The sequence below is a fragment of the Salminus brasiliensis genome, chromosome 23 (assembly GCF_030463535.1).
Source record: "Salminus brasiliensis chromosome 23, fSalBra1.hap2, whole genome shotgun sequence".
Lineage (NCBI taxonomy): Eukaryota > Metazoa > Chordata > Actinopteri > Characiformes > Bryconidae > Salminus > Salminus brasiliensis.
Genome location: NC_132900.1, coordinates 31,451,052 through 31,472,070, shown reverse-complemented (window position 1 = coordinate 31,472,070; position 21,019 = coordinate 31,451,052). Strand labels below are relative to the sequence as shown.

General features: G+C 44.8%; 1 protein-coding gene across 3 annotated transcripts in view; it reads left to right on the top strand.

Moving 5' to 3' along the window:
- The window catches only part of rsrc1 (arginine/serine-rich coiled-coil 1), a 164,167-nt gene that overhangs the window by 58,300 nt on the left and 84,848 nt on the right, over positions 1-21,019 (top strand). For all 3 annotated transcript variants that reach the window (XM_072668505.1, XM_072668504.1, XM_072668502.1), the window contains 2 exons: positions 1,240-1,276; positions 19,653-19,704. In XM_072668505.1, coding sequence (XP_072524606.1) covers positions 1,240-1,276; positions 19,653-19,704 — 89 coding nt within the window. The remainder of the gene's footprint in view (positions 1-1,239; positions 1,277-19,652; positions 19,705-21,019) is intronic.

The window sequence follows — 21,019 nt, the reverse complement described above, 5'->3', positions numbered from 1 at the left end:
TGAGGGTCGTGAGGTGTGGGTGGAGGGTGCATTTCCAGGCTGCCAGTGGAACTGGGTGACTGGTGTTTACTAGTGTATTAAACTGACTGGACAGAGCTTCACAGTATACGACATATGGACAAAAGTATTGGGACACCTGCAGATCCTGCTTTTGGTGGAGTAACTGTCTCTGCTGTTCAGGGTGGAAGGGTTTCTGCTAGATTTTGGAGGAGAATTGCTGTGAGGATTTGATTGCATTCAGCGACAAGAGTGTTAGTGAGTTAGTAAGGTCAGGATGTTGATTGATCACCATCACAACTCATCCTCTGATAAGTACTGGATGGAGCTCCACCATCACTCCAGCAAACACAGTTCTCCACTGCTCCACAGCTCAATGCTGGGGGGCTTTATACCCCTCTACTAGCCCACATCTTTCATTAGACAGCATGGTGCCAATACGTTTATGATGTTTATTGATCTGCTCCAGAAAGTCCTATTCTATTGGCAATACGTCTTCTCTGCAGGGAGTAGACTAGAGAAGCTGTGTGCATCTCTGCAATGGGTGCAACTTAAAATAGCTAAATGCATTCATTGGAGAGAGTGTCCAGAAATATTTGGACACAATATTTTGCCAAAAGCAACCCAACATTTTTGTCCAGCATGTTTGTCCAATTACTTTTGAGCCTGTGAAAATGGAAGGACTGTGTATGGTTGTAATTTCCCAATAAGTAATGTGATATTTTTATAGTAGTTTTTTGTTTTTTAATTTAATTGCATCTTGATTGCTTCATTTCAGATCAATTTCAGTGGTTTATAGAAGCTATCATTAAAAATGGCCACTGTCCAAATACTTCTGGACCTGAGTACTTTAAGTAGGGTGGACCGGATTGAGGAGTGCATAAACACAGCCATCATTATTATCATTATTGCAGTACACACGTGGAGAGCAACACAAGACACCTTCTCGCACCCCCCCCTTCACACACACACACACACACACACACACACACACACACACACACACACACACACACACACACACAGCAACGACCACTTTTATTGTATTTTGTTTTTGTTGAATGCTGTCATGAAAAAGGGACTGAGTAAAATGAATAAATGGCTCCTTAATAAATAGCAATTACGGGCGATCCACAAGAGAGGGACCTGTCGGGTGGGGGCCGAGGGGGTTGGGGGGCATAGGGGAAGCGATTAGTGACATGGCTTTATTTACAGTGGAGGAAATTTGTTCTTCTGTTGCAGGGACGTGGGGAACATCAAAGCCGGATTAGAACATCTGGTAAGTTCTCAATTTCCCCCCTTCGTGTTTGTGGCATCTTTGATATCTGCATCCGAAATGAATGCGCGGCAATGGGCTTTGAATACCTTGTGTTGACAGATAGCGAGAGAGAGAGTCCACTGTTTCTCTGTCTCTCTATATCGCTCTCTCTCTCTCTGTATCTCTTGCGCTCTCTCTTTCTCTCTCTCTCCGTTTCTCCCACAGGGCCTGACTGGGCTTTCATATCACTCGGTCGCACTTACTCTTTCATTTACCCAGCCCTTCCCTTGGTTTCTCCGGACCTTTTTTTTTTGGTTTGTTTGTTTTCTTTTTTTATTTTAGTGTTAAATCTCTTTTTTTCATGTTGGAATGAAGTGTGTGTGTGTGTGTGTGTGTGTGTGTGTGTGTGTGTGTGTGTGTGTGTATGTGGAGAGGCAAGAGACTAGGTCAAATGTCCAGACGAATAAACTCTACCTAATATATTCACATTATGTCCAAAAGTTTGTGGACACCCCTTCTAATAAATGCATTCAGCTACTTTAAGTTGCACCCATTGCTGAGACAGCTTGTCTAGTCCCTGTAGAGAAGGAAGTACTGCCAATAGAATAGGACCATTTATGGCACCATGCCTAATAAAGTTCCTAGCATTGAGCTGTGGAGCACTGGTGGTGGAGCTCCATCCAGGACTTTTGGGATGAGTTGGGGAGCTGGGGACGATGAGGTGGGATGGTGATCGTCCAGCATCCTGACTTTATTAATGCTCTTTTCGCTGGATGCAATCAAATCCTCACAGCAATACTCCTCCAAGATCTAGTAGAAAGTCTTTTTTCCTGGACAGTAGAGACAGTTACTCCAACAAAAGCAGAATCAACTCCGAAGAAACAGTGAAAGAGCAGGTGTCCCAATACTTTTGTCCACATAGCGTGTGCGTGTCTGAGCTGCGTCATCCAGTTACACCCAAACACCCGGCTGATGTTGGGGATTGATCGCAGCCACCTTTCTTTAGGATCTCTCTCTCTCTCTCTCTCTCTCTCTGTCTCTCTCTCTCTCTCTCTCTCTCTCTCTCTCTCTTTTTCTTTCTCTCTCTCTCTCTCTCTCTCTCTGTCTCTCTCTCTCTCTCTCTCTCTCTCTCTCTCTCTCTCTCTCTCTCTCTCTCTCTTTTCTCTCTCTCTCTCTCTCTCTCTCTCTCTCTCTCTCTCTCTCTCTCTCCGGCTCTCCAGAGGCAGGGCGAGGCCTTGGAAAAAGACCCGCGGGAGTGTTTAAAAATGTATTGTCCGACATTTCCTGGGTTTCCTGCGCTCCTTCTAATACGGGGGTCAGAGTAGCATGCACCAGAGTTAAAAGGGGCCCTTTGCTCCTCTCGGGGTGAAACCGAATTTCACAGGTTTTTTTTTTTTTTTTTCGGCGGGATGAATAATGGAGAGGGGTCACAGCGGGTCCTGGCTCTCTGGATGTACAGTCACCTCCCCAAGCTTTTAGCTTGCCACACCCTGCATATTAACCAGGGGCTGGGCCCTTGAAGGGCCACGCTACGCAAATGACCCCTAATGCCACATTTAAAGACCCCCCTCCCCCCATATTCAGTCATATGCTCATATATTCTACATTTCATATTCCTGCCGATCGTCCCCGAGGCTCACCCCAGTCTGCGGCTGTGCGGGAACACACTTTGGATTGTGGCTGCTGGTCTGAATCCGTATGTAAAAGGATTAAAATTATATTATTTGATCAATACTCAATAGTCATATCAGATCATTATGACCAGCCAGGTTAGGAATGCATCTTTCACCGACCATCACCCCCCCCCCTCCCCAATCTTAACACTCCAAGTACCATCACCTTCATCCCCCTCCTACCCCTCCTTAAACTCCTCTTCTTCATCATCCTTTCCCTCCCACAGTTCCCAGTGTGTATAAGGGCCTCCCAAAATATCCCTAATCAGACCGGATTGGATTGAATTGAATTGAATTGGACTGGACTGGACTGGACTCAACTGGGTCGGACTAGACTAGACTAGACTGAATTAGATTGGACTGGACTGAACTGGTCGGACTAGACTAGACTAGACTGGACTGGATTGGATTGGATTGGACTGGACTGAACCGGATCGGACTAGACTAAATTAGACTAAATTAGACTAAATTAGACTAAATTGGACTGGATTGGACTGGATTGGACTGGACTGAACTGGGTCGGACTAAACTAGACTAGATTGGACTGGACTGGGTCAGACTGGACTGGACTAGACTGACTGTGATCAACAGAGTTGTACTCCTGTACTGTTTACTAGCGTGGATCAGCACAGCTTCCCTAAGGTGAGGGGATGTGTTATTTATAGGGACACAAAGATCGGATCGGATCACATTGGAGCGGTATTGCTGATATTAGGCGTTAGGAGACTCGGATCGGGGGTAAAAAACTTTGTTTGGGGACATCCCTACTCAGTACTGTTACACATAATATCACAATATCTGGATATTTTCCTGTGTGTGTTTGTTTATGTTCATGAACCTCCTTTTGACTTTAGAGTAAAGAAACTTTTTATGAGGTGTTCACTCGAGCAAGTGTGTGTGTGTGTGTGTGTGTGTGTGTGTGTGTGTGTGTGTGTGTGTGTGTGTGTGTGTATGATGCCCCTGTTTGCTCTCTGGTGCATTAGAGCTTGCTGGAGTGCGGAGACAAACTTCAAAAGTGCAAAGAGACATATTGATTCCTGCTGTTATGCATGTAATCTTCTTTTCAATAATTCACTCTGCCTTTTATAGAGTTGTAAATCAATGCATCCTCCCATAACCATGCACTCCCCCCCACCCCACCCCCCCATATCTATCCTCTCACTACTTTCATCTTTCTCCCTCCCCTCATTTCCACTCGCGCTCTCCTTCACCTCCGCTTTACCTCTCCTCACTTTCATCCTTTCATGTCTTCATCTAACTCTGTCCTCTAATTGCGGAATTCAGAAGCCTCATGCTCACACTGTCCCGCCCTGTGTGCTGATTATACTGGATTTACAAGGTTTTAACACTTACACACTGTACATGAGCCTCTTGCTGCTGTATCCCCCCTCCAAATGTTTGTGGACACCACTGCTAAGGAATACGTTCAACTACTTTAAGCTGCACCTATTGCTGCTGACACAGATGTGCAAATGCACACACTCAGCTTGTCTAGTCCCTGTACAGAAGTACTGCCAATAGAATAGGACTCTCTGGAGCAGATCAACATCATGACCCTATTGGCTCCATGCTGCCTAATGCCAGGCGTGGGCTAGAGGGGTATAAAGCCCCCAGCATTGAGGAGCTGTGGAGCAGTGGAAGAACTGTGTTCTCTGGAATGATGGTGATGGAGCTCCATCCAGTACTTTTGTTTGGGGTGAGGTGGGGTGGTGATCATCCTGTGAACATCCTGACCTCACTAACTAACTCTCTCTAGCTCTGGTCGCTAAATGCAATCAAATCCTCACAGCAATGCTCCTTCAAAATCTAGTAGAAAGTCTTCTTCTCTGGACAGTAGAGACAGTTACTCCAACAAAAGCAGGCGAAAGTCTTTCAATACCCTTGATTTCAGAAGAAACAGTGAATGAATGAGTAGGTGTCCCAATACTTTTGTCCCTGTAGTTCTCTCAGTAGATACCGTGTGTTTTGTGTGTGCAGCTTGTGTGTGAAGTAACACGCAGAGTGGATTAAAGCACAGTGAGTGGTGTGTGTGTGTGTGTGTGTGTGTGTGTGTGTGTGTGTGTGCGTGTGTGTGTGTGCGTGTATGTGTGTGTTTTACCTCGCTAGTGGTTTTTCATAAAAGATGAAGCGCTACACTCACAGACACATACACACACATGTTTACTCCTGCGTTACTGTAAATTTCCTGCGGATTTGAATATGCGGACGCTGACGACGGGAATTTATTGGCTCTGCTAGATTACGCTCCAGCTGACAGGAACCCGGAGAGCCGGAGGATCTTATTACGATTCCAGATGAAGAACAGTAAATAAAAAACTGTCCCCTACTGAGGTGTTTGTAGACCCCCCAATCCCCCCCAATCTTGCTTAAACGCATTCCCACTAACACACACACACACACACACACACACACACACACACACACACAGTAACTATAAGTCATAAACATTCTGGATTTAAAGGCCCTTCAGGTCTTACCAGTGTTGGAACACCATAACAGACCTGACAAAGTCGAGATGAGAACTTCCTCCGTCTCTCTCCTCTTCCTCCGTCTCTCTCTCCTCTTCCTCCGTCTCTCTCTCTCTTCCTCCGTCTCTCTCTCTCTTCCTCCGTCTCTCTCTCTCTTCCTCCGTCTCTCTCCTCTTCCTCCGTCTCTCTCTCCTCTTCCTCTATCTCTCTCTCTTCCTCCGTCTCTCTCTCTCTTCCTCCGTCTCTCTCCTCTTCCTCCGTCTCTCTCTCCTCTTCCTCTATCTCTCTCTTCTCCGTCTCTCTCTCTCTTCCTCTATCTCTCTCTCTCTTCCTCCGTCTCTCTCCTCTTCCTCTATCTCTCTCTATCTTTCTCTTTTCTGCCTCCATCTCTCTCTCCTGCTTTTCTGCCTCCATCTCTCACTCTCGCCTGTCTTCCTAGATCTCTCTTCTTTCTCCATCTGCCTCTTTTCTCCATCTCTCTCTCTCTTTTCTACATCTCTCTCTCTCTCTCTCTCTCGTCTCTGAGTCGCCCTCTGATCTCTGTGTTCCTCACATTAACTCGCTGCTTATTTACAAAATAAAAGTCACTCTTCTCTTTTATGAAATCAGCCGTGTGAGGAAATCTGTATCTTTGGTCATATTACCGCTAGCCTTGATTCTGTGGGATTCTCGTTGAGCGGCGCGCCTTAGCGCCTTAGCCTTACAGTAATTAGCTTTGTGCCGCTGGCTGGGGCGGTTTGTTTTATTTGTTTTCTGTTTATTTTTTTGATTTAATATTTTTGTGCTCGGTTGAGAGCGAGACAATGTTAATTACTCCCCGTTTGCCTCTCCTTCCTTCTACTTCTCCCTTCCTCTCTTTCCGTCAGGCCCGAATCCCCCAGTGACTTGCGTGGCTGGCGCTTGCTAACGCTAATCAGGCCAGATGCGCAGCTGCTTAAAGAGGGGGACTACAAAAGCGGCTCATCAGCACCGACATAAAGCATCAGATTCATGCAGATTAGCGCCAACACGCTAATTGATCTTTTTGCATTCATTTGCTTATTCAGTGCAATTAATGTGGCATAGCTGTAGTGCGGCGGTGCTGCGGAGCCTTCGAGGAGTCTGCGCTCGCTGGTTTTTACGGGGGCTGCGTTCCCATGACCTCCCAGTTAGACGGATCATGGCCTTATTAACCCATCAGCTTTTCCCTCGTACCACAAAGTACAGCTGTTGAGCCCCTCCTTCATTCAGCTACAACCTGCTGATTGAGCACTTTTACAGATACACTGTATGTTGAAAAGTTTGTGGACACCCCTTCTAATGAATGCATTCAGCTACTTTGGGTTGCACCCTAAATTACAGATAGAATAGGACTCTATGAAGCAGATAAACATCATCATGCCAGACGTGGGCTAGTAGAGGGTATAAAGCCCCCAGCATTGAGGAGCTGTGGAGCAGTGGGAGAACTGTGCTCTCTGGAATGATGGTGGTGGAGCTCCATCCAGTACTTTGGATGGGATGAGTTGGGGAGTTGGGATGATGAGGTCGGGTGGTGATCATCATCCAACATCCTGACCTCACTAACACCAGCTCTTGTCTCTGAATGCAATCAATCCTCACAGAAAGGACAGTAGAGACCAATACCATAGCGACCTGCTCCCTGATCGTTTTTGCTAAGCTGAGATGTGAGTAGTGGCAGCGTTTTAACGGAGCAGACCTCCGATGCTGTCCTGAGGAGACGCTGTCCTGAGGAGACGCTGTCCTATTACTGCTGTTGTTACCAGCTCATATGAGCTGTTTGGCCACCGTATCAGAGCTGCTCCTTCAGTGGACATGAAAAATGTTCAGAATCACAGAAGAAAAACTGGGAAATGACGACGAGATCTGGAACATCTGGAATCCAGGCTCCACAACATGTGGGAGCTCACTGTTTAATGAAGTCACGCTCTGAAAACAGGTGGAAAAAAAACAAGGCCTGTAGTTGCAAAATTAGCGGCATGCTCAGGGATAAGCCAGTCTGCTAACTAAGCCTGAAAACAGTGGAAAACCCTCCTAAGACCTTTAGCTGGACGTTCCTGGCTACACATCGCTGTGTATGGAGCATTGGTTCTTTGGTAATGTGGATGGATCGCGGTCAGAATGCTGCAGAATGCTTCTCCACCCAGTCTGACTGAAGGGGGCGAGTTCCAGCGGAGCGCGGCAGCAGTGCATCCCCTCTATACACAGCCCTAGTCATCATCATGCCAAACAGAAGACTCCATTCCCTTCCATCAAGCCTCTCTCTCTCTCTCTCACTCTCTCTCGCTCTCCCTGTTTGTCGGTAATGTGATTGTGGCAGATAGAGAGGCGAGGCGAGCGGTGCGAGGCAGGGCAGATGAAAGGTGAGGAGCGGAGCGGCCGAATAATCTGCAAACAGATTTCCGTGCTTATTACACTAATGATTTCGTCAGATTGGATGTGTCGTGGTACCCGAGGAGGGAGAAAGATGAGGAGGGGGGGGGGGGGGGGGGTAGGGGCTACAGAGGGGGACTCTCTTCGCTCCTCATCTCAGTTCTCGTTCTCAGCCTCAGTCCGGCTAAATGATGGAGTGATCAGACTGACCCTGCCCAGGTGCTGCCCTGCTGTAATTGCATGTCTCAGTGATAGACGAAATGACCACAGCCATCATAACCCCCCCATCTCTCTCTCTCTCTCGCGCTCTCTCTCTCTCTCTCTCGCTCTCTCTCTCTCTCTCTCTCTCTCTCTCTCTCTCTCTCTCTCTCTCTCTCTCTCCTTCTCCCTCTCTCTCTCTCTCTCAATTACGTCCCCAATCTCTCTCACCCTTGCCCATGCACCAGCTCTCTTCTCCCTTGCTCCTTTTTTCTCACCCATCCCCTCTTTCTTCCCTATCTCTCCTCTTGCTTTCTCATACTCTCTCATTTCTCTTTCTTTATTCTCTCCCTCTCTTTCTCTTCTCGCTCACTCGCTCACAACCCCTCTCTCAACCTTTCTCTCTCTGTCTAATTCCATTCCCATTCTCTCTTGCTCTCTCTCTCTCTCTCTCTCACTGTCCACTCTCTCTCCCTTCTCTCTTTCTTCTCTCGCTTGCTCACGGCCCCTCTCTCACCCTTGCACTGTCCTCTTCTTCTTTCTCTCTCGCCCTCTCTCCTCTCACCTCCCTCCTCTTTCTCTTTCTCCCTCACTACTCGCTCTTACTCTCTCTCTTCTTGCTCTCTCGCCCTCTCTCTCTTTCTGTCTCTCACTCTCACTCACTCACTCTCTTTCTCTCTCTGTCTCTCTCTCTCTCTCTCTCTCTCTCTTCCTCCCACTTTGCACTGCAGTCAGAGTGGAATGAGGGTGAAAACACCTGCAGGAGTTTTGCATTCATTTTCTGATGGTGATGATGATGATGGTGATGATGATGGTGTTTATGATGGTGATGATGGTGATGGTGATGATGATGATGATGGTGGTTATGATGATGATGATGATGATGGTGGTTATGATGGTGATGATGGTGGTGATGGTGATGATGGTGTTTATGATGGTGATGGTGGTTATGATGGTGATGATGATGATGGTGGTGATGGTGGTTATGATGGTGTTGGTGATGGTGGTGATGATGATGATGGTGATGGTGGTTATGATGGTGATGATGGTGTTTATGATGGTGATGGTGATGATGATGGTGGTGATGGTGGTTATGATTGTGTTTGCGATGGTGGTGATGATGATGATGATGATGATGATGATGGTGATGATGGTGGTGATGGTGGTTATGATGGTGATGGTGATAATATTCCAGTTAGTGAGAGACCCTCATAGATCACGGTTGAAGAACCGGTGCCGTACTGTATGCGCTTAATCTTAATGGTATCACTGGATGTCAAGGGCATGGAGGAAATTAAATCGGAAGGTGCGGATGGACCAAAGCAGATATTATCGGTTGATGATTGCGGTTGTGATAGAGACGGCCGGGATTTCATTTTCAGCGGAGGAAGCCGAGGAAGATGAGTTAGCTCTGTTGGCTCATTTCTCTGCGGCGTGATTTATGAGGGTGGAGTGTAAACTTTATTTATTTATTTATTCATTCATTTATTTATTTATTTACATTTTATTTCTGACCTTTTTTTTTTGGACAACTGCTCACTCGTGAACATACACTCACACACACGCACACACACACTCACACACACATGGGCTGGGCAGTATATTATCACAGTATTGGTAAATTGCAATATATCACGCAATATACCCCCCCCCCCTCGTACTTTATGGACTTTCTGTAGGTTTGCAGCTTATTGCAGTTCATAGAAAATAAAAAGATCATTTTATCATGTTTAAAATAACATTAAAAAAACATTTTACATGACAGCTTAATGACAGCCGACACAGACTTACAATAACATTAATAAAGACTTAATCCAACAAAAATATTTTCAAAAGTAGCTGTAATAACACCTGCCGCTCATCTTAGTAAGCCTTTATAAATGTTTGTCAGTTCTTATGAGGTTATCAGTGTTATGTGATCTTACGAATGCTGCTCTTTACCGCAACAGTGATTTTCCAATGTTTACCAAAAAAAAAATATAAAAAAGCAAATACACCAAAAAATAAATACTAATAATAAGAAGGAAATACACCAATAAAAGAATCTCACCATATTCTTCTATATTTTACAGATTGCTTTCATCAGGCATTTCTGTCTTGTTTTTTGGCAAATAGATTTAATTAAAATAAAAAAATTAAAAAATCCATTACTTTTTTTTTTTTTTTTTTTTAATTCTGTGTAGAAACGGTATCATCCTGTGATGCAGAAACGACCATGAATGCACATCATATCACAAAATCTGCACTGGCACATGTGTGTTAAATTTGTGTGTACATATATATACATACACACACACACACACACACAGCAGGCAGTGGTGGTGCTTTGAGCGGAGGAACATGGCCAGCAGTGTGAAAAGACGGCGGCTAGACGGAGGGCGTCATTACTCAGGCTTGTTTACATTCTAAATACGTAATGAAATCTTGTTGGCAATAATGAAGGAAATAAAAGTTTGGGGAATTGTGAAAGTGGTGAAGTTTGAGAGATGAGGCCAGGCCTGCGAAATAACATTTCTGAGCAGGGGAAGCGCATTATTATGCAGTGGCTGTGCCTGCTGGAGACACTAAGATGAACAGCCTCGGCTTTCCAAAATGCTGTTAGTGCCTTCCTGAAGTATGGCACATTGTAAAAAGGCCTCCGATTCCATATTGAGATTATATATAAAAGTATATCCATACACAACATTATATTTTATAGACGCCCCGCCCGGATGGACCCCCCACTCTGATAGGTGGGATTCTTTTCTTTTTTTTTAATAAATATATAAATAAACATATTGCACTGGAGCCCATCTCTGCCCTGATCTTATAGACCTGGATATTAAAAACAGAATATTGCATTTTTCCGGGGGGGTCTGGATACTGTATGCAATGTCTTTATTTATTTATTTTTTCCTTTTTCTGTGAGAGAGAGAGAGGGAGAGAGAGGGAGAGAGAGGGAGAGAGAGGGAGGGAGAGGGCTGGAATAACAAATGACAAATGGACCTAAATGAGTAATAAAAAGTCAAATGAGAGGAAGAGAAATGGAGGATGGGCTTCAGGCACTGCCTCAGAGGTCAGGAGGTACAGAAGAGGCCGTGCGTCTCATCATTCAGTCGTATAATCCTCTTTAAACGGGACCTGCTCTCTCACTTTGAGTCATTTTGACCTTGTCGTGCACCTTTTTGGATGGACATGATGTTTATAGATGGGTGAATTTAAATGTTACCTCTTGGGGCGGGGTTTAGGCATCCAAAAACAGTCCAAACATTTACTCAGAGCTTATCATGGAATATAGCAAATAACTCTTCTCCTGCCCTACAGCAATAATACTTCATAATAATAATAACATTTGGATAACTGTAGTTCATCTAATATCATCACACGAATATTGTCCGTCTGTTGGCGGACCCCACACGCCTTTATCTAGAGGACTCTGACAGCTAATACAGTATCCTCTAAACTTGTAGGCTGGTCTCTGGCACAGCGTGGCCCGGTTTACCCTGTCCATTATGTCTGGGGGGGGGTTTGAGAGTGGGCTGGACACTCAGGAGGCAGCATCACTGAGCCTCACAGTTTTTGGTGTGTATTGGTTCAGCTGGGATCTTGATTGGACATTTTTAACACTAGAAATATCACTTCAGACCGACACACCCACACACACCAGTCTGATCATTAGATTATCAGCAGAGATTAGGTTGAAGCCTGAACCTGACCCGGAAGGGCCCGGCAGGTACTGAACCATAGCCACATATTGGTTGTGAGAATTAGGCCCAAACTGGTCTAGAAACCTAAAATTATGTTGAGTGCTTTTAGGACCCGTGTACACCTGGCACTCACATGCGTTTTGTAGCCAGACAGTATCTGGATCCACTTTGACCGGATTCTGTTCACACTTGTCATTAAAATGAGTCTCCAGTGTGATCGGATGAGACCTAATTTTTACTTCTTAAAACAACGGCTTCTTAAAACTGTCTGTGCTCGGAGAAACTTCCAGGAACCTTTCTCTTCTAAAAAAAATATAAAATAAAACCTTCTTAAAGCACTTAAGAGGTACTTTCACCGTTTCAAATGGAAGAACCTCAGAATATATGTATATATGTTTTTTTCTTTAATATATAATATTCTATATCTACATATCTATTATATATATAATAGATATATAATAGATATATAATACATTTACATTTAAGGCATTTAGCAGACACCCTTATCCATAATATGATTATCTACCCAGATTGTGATTAAATATTGTATGTGATAAAAATGTCTTTAATACATTTCTTGAAATAAAAGTGAAATAAATGGACAAACTAAATTTATAAATAAAAAAAAATAATATAATAAAAACATATATATTAAGCAGGTAAATAACACTTTTCTTAAAGCGTTAAACATTTGATTGGTTTATTTTTCTCTTTCCTAAATGTAGTTTTTCAAAAGTTCCTTAAGGATCTTATACAGTGTAACAGTGTAAACCCTATTAAGAACAAAGTCTGCAGGTTTCTGAGGAGAAACACAAGCATGACACACAAATGCCATGGCAAGCAAAAGTTTGGGCACCCAGCCCACTCTCCAACCCCCCCAAATATAATTTACACAGTAAACCAGGCCACATCATGCCAGAGAATTGCCTCCTGGTTTAGAAACTATAGCCTTAGCTGTACTGTGTGGAGGACTGTCAGAGTTAGAGTGGGGGGTGGGGGGGTGAAGATGAAGATGAAAAGAGGAAGAGCTTCTACATCAGCATCCACAGTGGACTTTCTAAAGAGATGCAGGATGAAGGTTTTTCCAGCCGCTCATGAAATTCAGGCTTCTGTACCATTACATGCCTGAGTCTCATGACTAGTACGAATATGACCTCCAGGTTGGTTTGACTGTTCGGAGACGAGTACATGCTTCCTCCTCTGCTCTCTCTTCCTGCACGCTTGCATAAGAGAGGTGAACCGGTGGCACCCTAGAACATTAGAATATCGGTCAGCTGGATGCCCGCTTGCCGATAGTCTGAATTTTATCTCCTGGCTGCATTTGAAGGCAGATGAATTGAGAGTGACATGGCAGCAGCTGTGCCGTGCCGTGTTTTCTCCTGTTCCTTGTAGTTGTAAATTATCCCTGTTCCGCTAAAGTCACTTTGAAGAAGTGTCCCCGCTCTGCCACCATATTGGGAACGCCCCCTGGCAGCTGTTTTAAGACGAGCGAGATCAGAGTCCTATCTGTTTGAAAGAGCACTTATCAGCAATACATGATCTTCTCCTGGTTAATAATCAGTGATGTACAGCAGGCTTCCTTATTTGGTCTCAAAAGCCCATGTTTCCAGCCTGCTCGTGTTTTTCTGTGCACAGGCGTCTGTTAGCTGGTGCGGTGGAACTGGGGACCCAGGCTTCTGACTCTGTCAGAGGTGGTGGCTGGATTCACAAGTCCTTACCCTCCTAGAGTCGGGAGCATTACAAGTGCTGGGGGAGCGATGGACGGGAGGGGTAATTGGCAGAACCAAATTGGGGGGGGTTGGGAATTAGACAAAACACGTATTTAAAATAAATGGATACAGTGTTTTGTAGAATTGATACAGTAGGGTTGGGCAATATAATATTATACCAGATTGTGATAAATATTGTATGTTATAAAAAAATTCTTTAATAAATTGGGAGATAAAAGTGAAATAAATGGACAAACAAAATTAGTGAATAATAAAAAAATAATAATAAAATTCTAAAAATAAATAATATTTATTAAGCAGGTAAATAACACTAAATCTCAAAGCTTTAAAAAATGTTTTTATGTATCTCTTTCTTATATGTAATGTTACAAATTAAAATGACATTTATTATAAATGTATTACAAACATTTTTTACCATTTTTTTTATCATTACTGTTGGAACAAATTCCTGTGTCTTCAAAATAGTCATTTTACAGGAGAAGGAGGAGCAGTCTTAACCTTTTAATGAAGGTAAATATAACATGGCTTATTTTCCCGCCCTCTGTAATTAATCTTACTGTTTTTTGGTCCAGTCGTCAAAAATTCATAATTTAAATCAGAATAGTTGGATATCATATTCAACCATCTTAAAAATGATGTCCATCCTGCAGTTTTCCCTCAACCGTACTGCTGTTTACCACTAAACCAGCCCTCATATAGTCCCCCAATCAAACTGTGTCCGTCAATAAACGACAAGCAGCGTCCGAACCGAAGTCTGGCCGGGTTCTGAGGTGGAGTGCATTCAGTTCAGTCCACTACTGACTGCTTACAGCCTGAAGAGGCAGAGAGGGACAGTGCAGACGAGCGTCTTTGCTCTGTCTTTGTACAAGGTCAGCCAGACCTCTGCTAAGACAATTACAGCCGAGAAATCCCTCTCATCACCGTGACAACCTCACGCCAGGATCAGAGAGAGAGCGAGAGAGAGAGATAGAGAGAGAGATAGTTGCCTGGACAGTGATGGACCAGTAAGAGACGGGCAGTTTCATAAGCTTTAGGCACAGAAGTGAGTCATTAAAGATGAGATAGAAGCCGTGTGGAAATCTGAAGGAGTGTGAGAGAGAGAGAACGAGAGAGAGAACGAGAGAGAGAACGAGAGAGAGAACGAGAGAGAGAGCGAGAGAGAGAGCGAGAGAGAGAGCGAGAGAGAGAGCGAAGCGTGAATGTGAGGCTCAGTGTGCAGTAATTGGGCTAATTGGTTTGGCCCGATGCAGACACTGGGACGACTGTCAGTAAACGTGTGTGTGTGTGTGTGTGTGTGTGTGTGTGTGTGTGTGTGTGTGTGTGAGAGAGTGTGAAAGAGAGATAGCAGCATCTCCTGCCCACTCTCTGTGGGGCTTTCCACCTATCCAAGTTTCACCCCCAGGGCCAAAAGCATACAGTGAAAACCAGCTATAAAGCGGTTAGCCTTCGCTCTGCTCTACTGCACTGTACCCCAGCGTCGTGTGCTGATCTCCAGCAGTGGGGCGGTGGGCTGGTGCTGGTGTGTGGGGTGGGGCGGCGGGCTGTGGCTGACGTTGGTGTGTGGGGCGGCGGGCTGGCGTTGTTTTGTGGGGCGGGGGGCTGGCGTTGGTGTGTGGGGCGGGGGGCTGTGAATGATTAATTATCATATCAGATCATTAGATAAACAGTTTTATTCACTTTAGGCTTTTTCAGTCATTAATTCATTTTAGCTCATCTATTCATGTTGGTTATATTTTGATGTCAAAATGTGTGTGTGTGTGTGTGTGTGTGTGTGTGTGTGTGTTTTGAGGGAGGTAGGGATGTAAATGTGTGTGAAAGATTTGATCTTCCCTTTGATTGAGGCCATACCTGTAAATACTGAGACACAACAGGCTGGGGCCTCCAGGGCATGTGTCATCGAACACACACACACACACTCACACACACACTCACACACACACACACATATTTGCAACAACAATAAATGATAAAATAACATTAAAGTGTCTCTATACTCTGTTTTCTTCTTCAGTACTCTCACTCCGTCCTGCTCTTCTAACCAATTGATGTGTGTGTGTGTGTGTGTGTGTGTGTGTGTGTGTGTGTGTGTGTGTGTGTGTGTGTGTTTAATGTAAAGAGGGGCAAAATAACTTTTTTCCCCCCGTTCTTTTTAGCATCATTTCTCCTGTGGTGACCCCCCCCTCCCCTTCTCTCTCTCTCTCTCTCTCTCTCTCTCTCTCCCTCCCCTTCGCTTCATTTCCCCCTCAGTTGTTTTTGTGTTTGATTGGCACCTGTTTAATTGGAGGGCAAATTCGCTTCTAATGTGACGGGTATGTGGAGCCCAGCTGGAGGGGTGTGTGTGCGTGTGTGTGTGTGTGTGCGTGTGTGTGCGTGTGTGTGTGTGTGTGTGTGTGTGTGTGTGTGTGTGTGTGTGTGAAAGAGAGAGCGAACCCCAGGGGAGCACAATTAAAATGTTTTAGTGTTTGTTAATGAATTACAGAGAGTCATTAGCCATGTGCAGAGTCATGTAGCTCCAAATCAAATAAGAGCCTTTTCTATCTTCATGATAACCACCACCACCACCACCACCACCATCATCATCGTCATCATCATCATCATCGTCATCATCCTGCTCCTCACAAGCAGAGCAGGTTGCTGATGTCTACACCTGAAGAGTATTATTACCCAGCTTTCCAGTAGGGTCACCTTTCCACCCGGGGCTGGTTCCCTGGTTCAGTGAGTAGAAGATCCCCCTTGTGCTGCCAGAACACATCTTACTGTGTTGGAGGCGTGGACTCCACCTGACCTCTGAAGGTGTCCTGCTGTGGTATCCGGCACCAAGACCAGCATTAGCAAGTCCTGTAACTTCCATTAGCATCAGTGAGCCTTAGGTGCCCATGACCCTGTCTCCGGTTCACAGGTTGTCCTTTCTGTGAGCACATTTTTTCATACCGGGAACACCCCAATAGGACCTGCCTGATGTGTTTTGGGAGATGTTCTGACCCAGTCATTGTCTCATTGACTTAGATTCTTACGCTTGGCCATTTTTCCCGCATCAACACCTTTATCACCTTCAATAGATGAAGATAATCAGTGTTTTTGACTCCACCTGTGGTTTTAATGTTATGGCTGGCTGGTTATCGAGGTGTGTAAACTTCCAGTAGTGTGTCGGCTGCTGTTCTCACATGAGCCCGCCCCTTGTAATTACCCCATAATCGTACTGGGTCTCATGTAGGTAAACTGCTGTGTCGACTTTGACTCCAGGATTTTGACTCCAACTTGCGCTCCTGAGTGAAATTCTCGATCGCTCTCTCTCGCTCGCTCTCTCACTCTCTCGCTCTGAATGGTGTGTGACAGGCGGCCACGTCCGTCTCTCGACAGCGAGGGCCTCTTTCGCTCTTTCATAAATTGCCGTGTTTATCCAGCTATTATTCCTCCATCCATCCGTCACGTTATAAACCGTCCGATTACTTTTTTTTTTTTTCCTCTTCTTTACATTAACGTCCTTTCTTCCCTCTCCCTTTCATCCGTTCCTGTCTTCTTCCCTCGTAGAGGAGGGGTGGAGGGGAGCCCTCTTGTGTAAATACGGCCCGACAGAAGCCTGGGGGCCACGATAAACAAATGCAAATGTAATTACGGGAGAAATTTCATAATAAACTGTAACTAAGATGATTGCCATGCCTGCTGTTATCCATCCACTTAAGCCCTGCAATGTGTTTTCTTCCTCTTTTATTGCACCAAGATGGAGAGTTTCAGTAATCATCGCTGCATGAATAGAAAAAAAGAAAAAAATGAGGCTGAAAATCGAAGAGCGTGAGAAAAAGGAGGAAGGCCGATGTGGTGTTGCTGGACGTGTGGAAAGTTGGATGGGTTTTCAGTGTGATACAGCGCTACTTTTAATTCTGCTTAAATGGGTTAACCCCTTAAACCCTGTACGCAGGACTACACTTCGGTTCTTCACCCCCATCACTACGATACTCTCATAATTAACATTTATGGGCCCTAAAACTGAACCTTGTGGGACTCCATGAAAAGCTAAACTGTCAAGTACAGCAGTTTTTACATTAATTACAGGATTAATAACAGAATAAAAAATGTTCTTATATAAAATATAATAACGTCGTATTAAATCTGATATTATTGTAACGTTCTAAAGTAATGAGCTGTTATTCTCTGTGATGCTTTTGTAGCACAGTGTTAAATTCGGCCTCTGGCTTGCCATCGAAAGCGCGCTGTTTATCAAAACTCTGTCTCTGTAGACTTTTCAGAATTGTCTGTTGTGATCTCTGGTCTTCTGATTGGCTCCTCTGCCTTGTTTACATTTTTTTTTTTTTTTTAGTGCCAATTAACCCACCTATTAACCCACCCGTACCCTCCAGCTAGGAGGGTGAGGACTTAACACACATCTCATCCAACACATGACCAGTCAAACACCAGGAAAGTACCACCCCCCCAGCTGCACCTCACCGGCTAACAGATGCCTTTGCTGGCCAGCGTCGCTTTAAGAGTGATGAGGGAAGAGAGTGCCATCTACTCAGTTGTGCTCTATCTGACTCCAGCCGCTGATGGCAAAGCGGCAAGGCTCGGGCCTCGATCTCGTGGCTCCCAGGCCATAGGATGCTGAGGCACTTTTGGAGCCTGGCTTCCTTGTATTGCGACTTATTCACAAAGTAGCCTGGTCCGAAACACTCCCTATAACTTCAGCATGAGTGGGCGGAGCTAAACTGCTAATCTGCATTTGAGACATCACAACAACAATTAACGATATTAATGATGTTTCTGTTATTCTTAGCATCTCATAGCACCGCAGAGTCAGGTATGGCGACAGCATGGCCTGCCTCAACTAGTGCTCTGCCACCTCACCCCTTTTTATTCCAGCTGTCGTGATCTATAAATCCATCTCAGGCTGCTGTGATTCGCTCGATCCCCTTTTTTCGATAAGATGCGACATTAAAAAGAAAGCGAGGGGGGGGTGGCGAGGAGATGCATGCTCAGGGGGAAGATCTCTGCGAGGCTCCCATGTTTTTTAAAAGCGGCGTCGGAAAAGCGGGGAGATTTGAAAGGAGAGGTGGATGTGTTTGTCATCTAAGACACTGCGGAGTGACAGTTTTACATTAAAGCGGGTCATTATATTTCCCCCGCCGCCACCCGAGATGACGTTTTTACAAAGTGACAACTTTTACAGTTTGATAAATCAAATTTATGCTGAATAATGCGCGTCAGGCCTGTCAGCCAAAGCCAAGCTCCGGCAAGACACACAGGCTCCACATTCAAATTTCATCCTATTAGCATTTAATTTCTCCGTAATCCTACACACCCAGCGCTCAGACATTATAACACCATCACACACACACACACACACACACACACACACATGCACAACCGCGGAGAGCAATCTATATCCCTTTATAACTTCCTTTCCATACAATCCGTCTTTCTTGACAATTAAGAGGGGCAAATCTAATAGCCGGGATATTGGAATTACGCTCTTTTTCCCCTCTTTTTGGGAGCACTGTCAGAAAGTGCTCCACCACAGCTGTCAAAATCTTCAAACCTGTCTGCGTGCACACATACATACTCGTACACACACCAACACACACACCAACACACACACTACAACTTGCTCTCCAAAGCATACTAACTTTTAACTGTTTAACTAATCCCTCCTGTACCTGATGATGATGTTGCCCAATAATTTTCATATTCATCATAAACTCTATGTCCAAATGTTTGCGGACACCCCTTCTCATGAATGCATTCAGCTCCTGAAAGTTGCACCCTTTGCTGACACAGATGTGCAAATGCATGTGCACACACACAGCTTTTCTAGTCTCTGTAGAGATAGAAGTATTGCCAATAGAATAGGACTCTCTGGAGCAGATCAATGTCATTACCCTATTGGCTCCATGCTGCCTAATAATGCCAGGCGTGGGCTAGAGGGGTATAAAGCCCCCCAGCATTGAGGAGCTGTGGAGCAGTGGAAGAACTGTGTTCTCTGGAATGATGGTGGTGGTGCTCCATCCAATATGTTGGGATGAGTTGGGGTGGTGATCATCATCCAACATCCTGACCTCACTAACTTGTGGCTGAATGCAATCAAATCCTCACAGCAATGCTCCTCCAAAGTCCAAACAAAAGCAGGATGAACTCTTTTTAATAGGCTTCATTTGGGACGAAACAATGAATGTGCAGGTGTCCTAATACTTCTGTCCGTGTAGTGTAGGTGTGCTATGCTTTTTAATTATTGATTAATTTATTGATTTATCAATTGTGTTTATGATGTGTGATTTCAGACGCCGGCTGAGCAGGCCAAGGTGAGACTCCAGCTGGTGCTTCAGGCTGCAGGTAAGTCAGCATCTCAGCATTGTCTCCAGACACCTTTCATAAGGGGGAAAAAAACAAAACACTTATTCTTTTTTAAGGAAAATTAGGCAAAATTGTCTAATTAACATAATTTACCACTTCTCTCAGGTGCTGTTGATCTAGGGTAGGCTAATGCTAGGCTAAAAAAACTAGAGTTAGACTGTCACCAATCTCATTTCTGTAAATACAAGCTCAGAAACATCTCTCAACCCACTCAAAACTCATGCTGGCATCCTAGGGTTTGATTCCCATCACAGGTAAGAACACCACAACCTTGGGCAGGACACCTGACCTGTCCTGTCACTGCGGATAAGAGCGTTTGTGAAATGCAGTGAATGTAGATGTACTTTAGGTCCTAGCCCCTCATTCGCCTTCTCTCAAGACTCTTCATGATGAGCCAGTAGAACATTTACCGTGCATTCACAGGGCCCAGATCAGACTGACTGGATCGCTGTACATTCTGTGTGTGTGTGTGTGTGTGTGTGTGTGTGTGTGTGTGTGTGAGTGATCCAGTAATCCAGTAATGCTCATCTTCAGAATGCCTGTCACAATAATTGGCCACATTGCTGGGTTCCGTCCCCGTCGGCACCTACTCTCAGATCACTGCAGACACACACACACACACACACACACACACACACACACACACACACACTGCGTTCCTGAGCTCTCATTCATATTGAAGAGGCTGAGCCGTCCTGTCACGGGAGAGTAAGACATCTCCGTATGCGCTGCTGCGAATCTGGCTGAGCACACACTTGAGGGGGGCGGGCGTGTGTGTGTGTGTGTGTGTGTGTGTGTGTGTGTTTTATCTCACTGAGCTCACACCAGCTGGACAAACTCCCATCATGAACACAAGAGCAGTAATCTTCTTCAGGTTCGAGTTTGCATATAAGCCAGTGTGATGCTTGTTCATTCAGTGGCGTGCAAAAGTTTGGGCACCCCTGGTCAGAACAGTGTCTGTTAGTGCGAAAGATGAATAATTTCTTTAATATTTAATTAAACAAGATTACATTTTCTATTCATTTTATTTACTTATTAAATAACATAAAGTTAAAAGGCAAAAGTTTGGGCACCCTTTGTTTTTCAGTTCTTGTTCGGTGGATTTTCACCCATTTGTCCTGCAAAAGCAGTTCCAGTTCTGTGAGGTTCCTGGGTCGTCTTGCTGCTCTGTTCTTTTTGAGGTCTATCTACAGATGTTCGATGATGTTTTGGTCGGAGGAACTGTGAGGGGTCATGGCAAAAACCTTCAGCTTGCGCCTCTTGAGGTAGCCTGATGATTAGCATCGTTATTAAG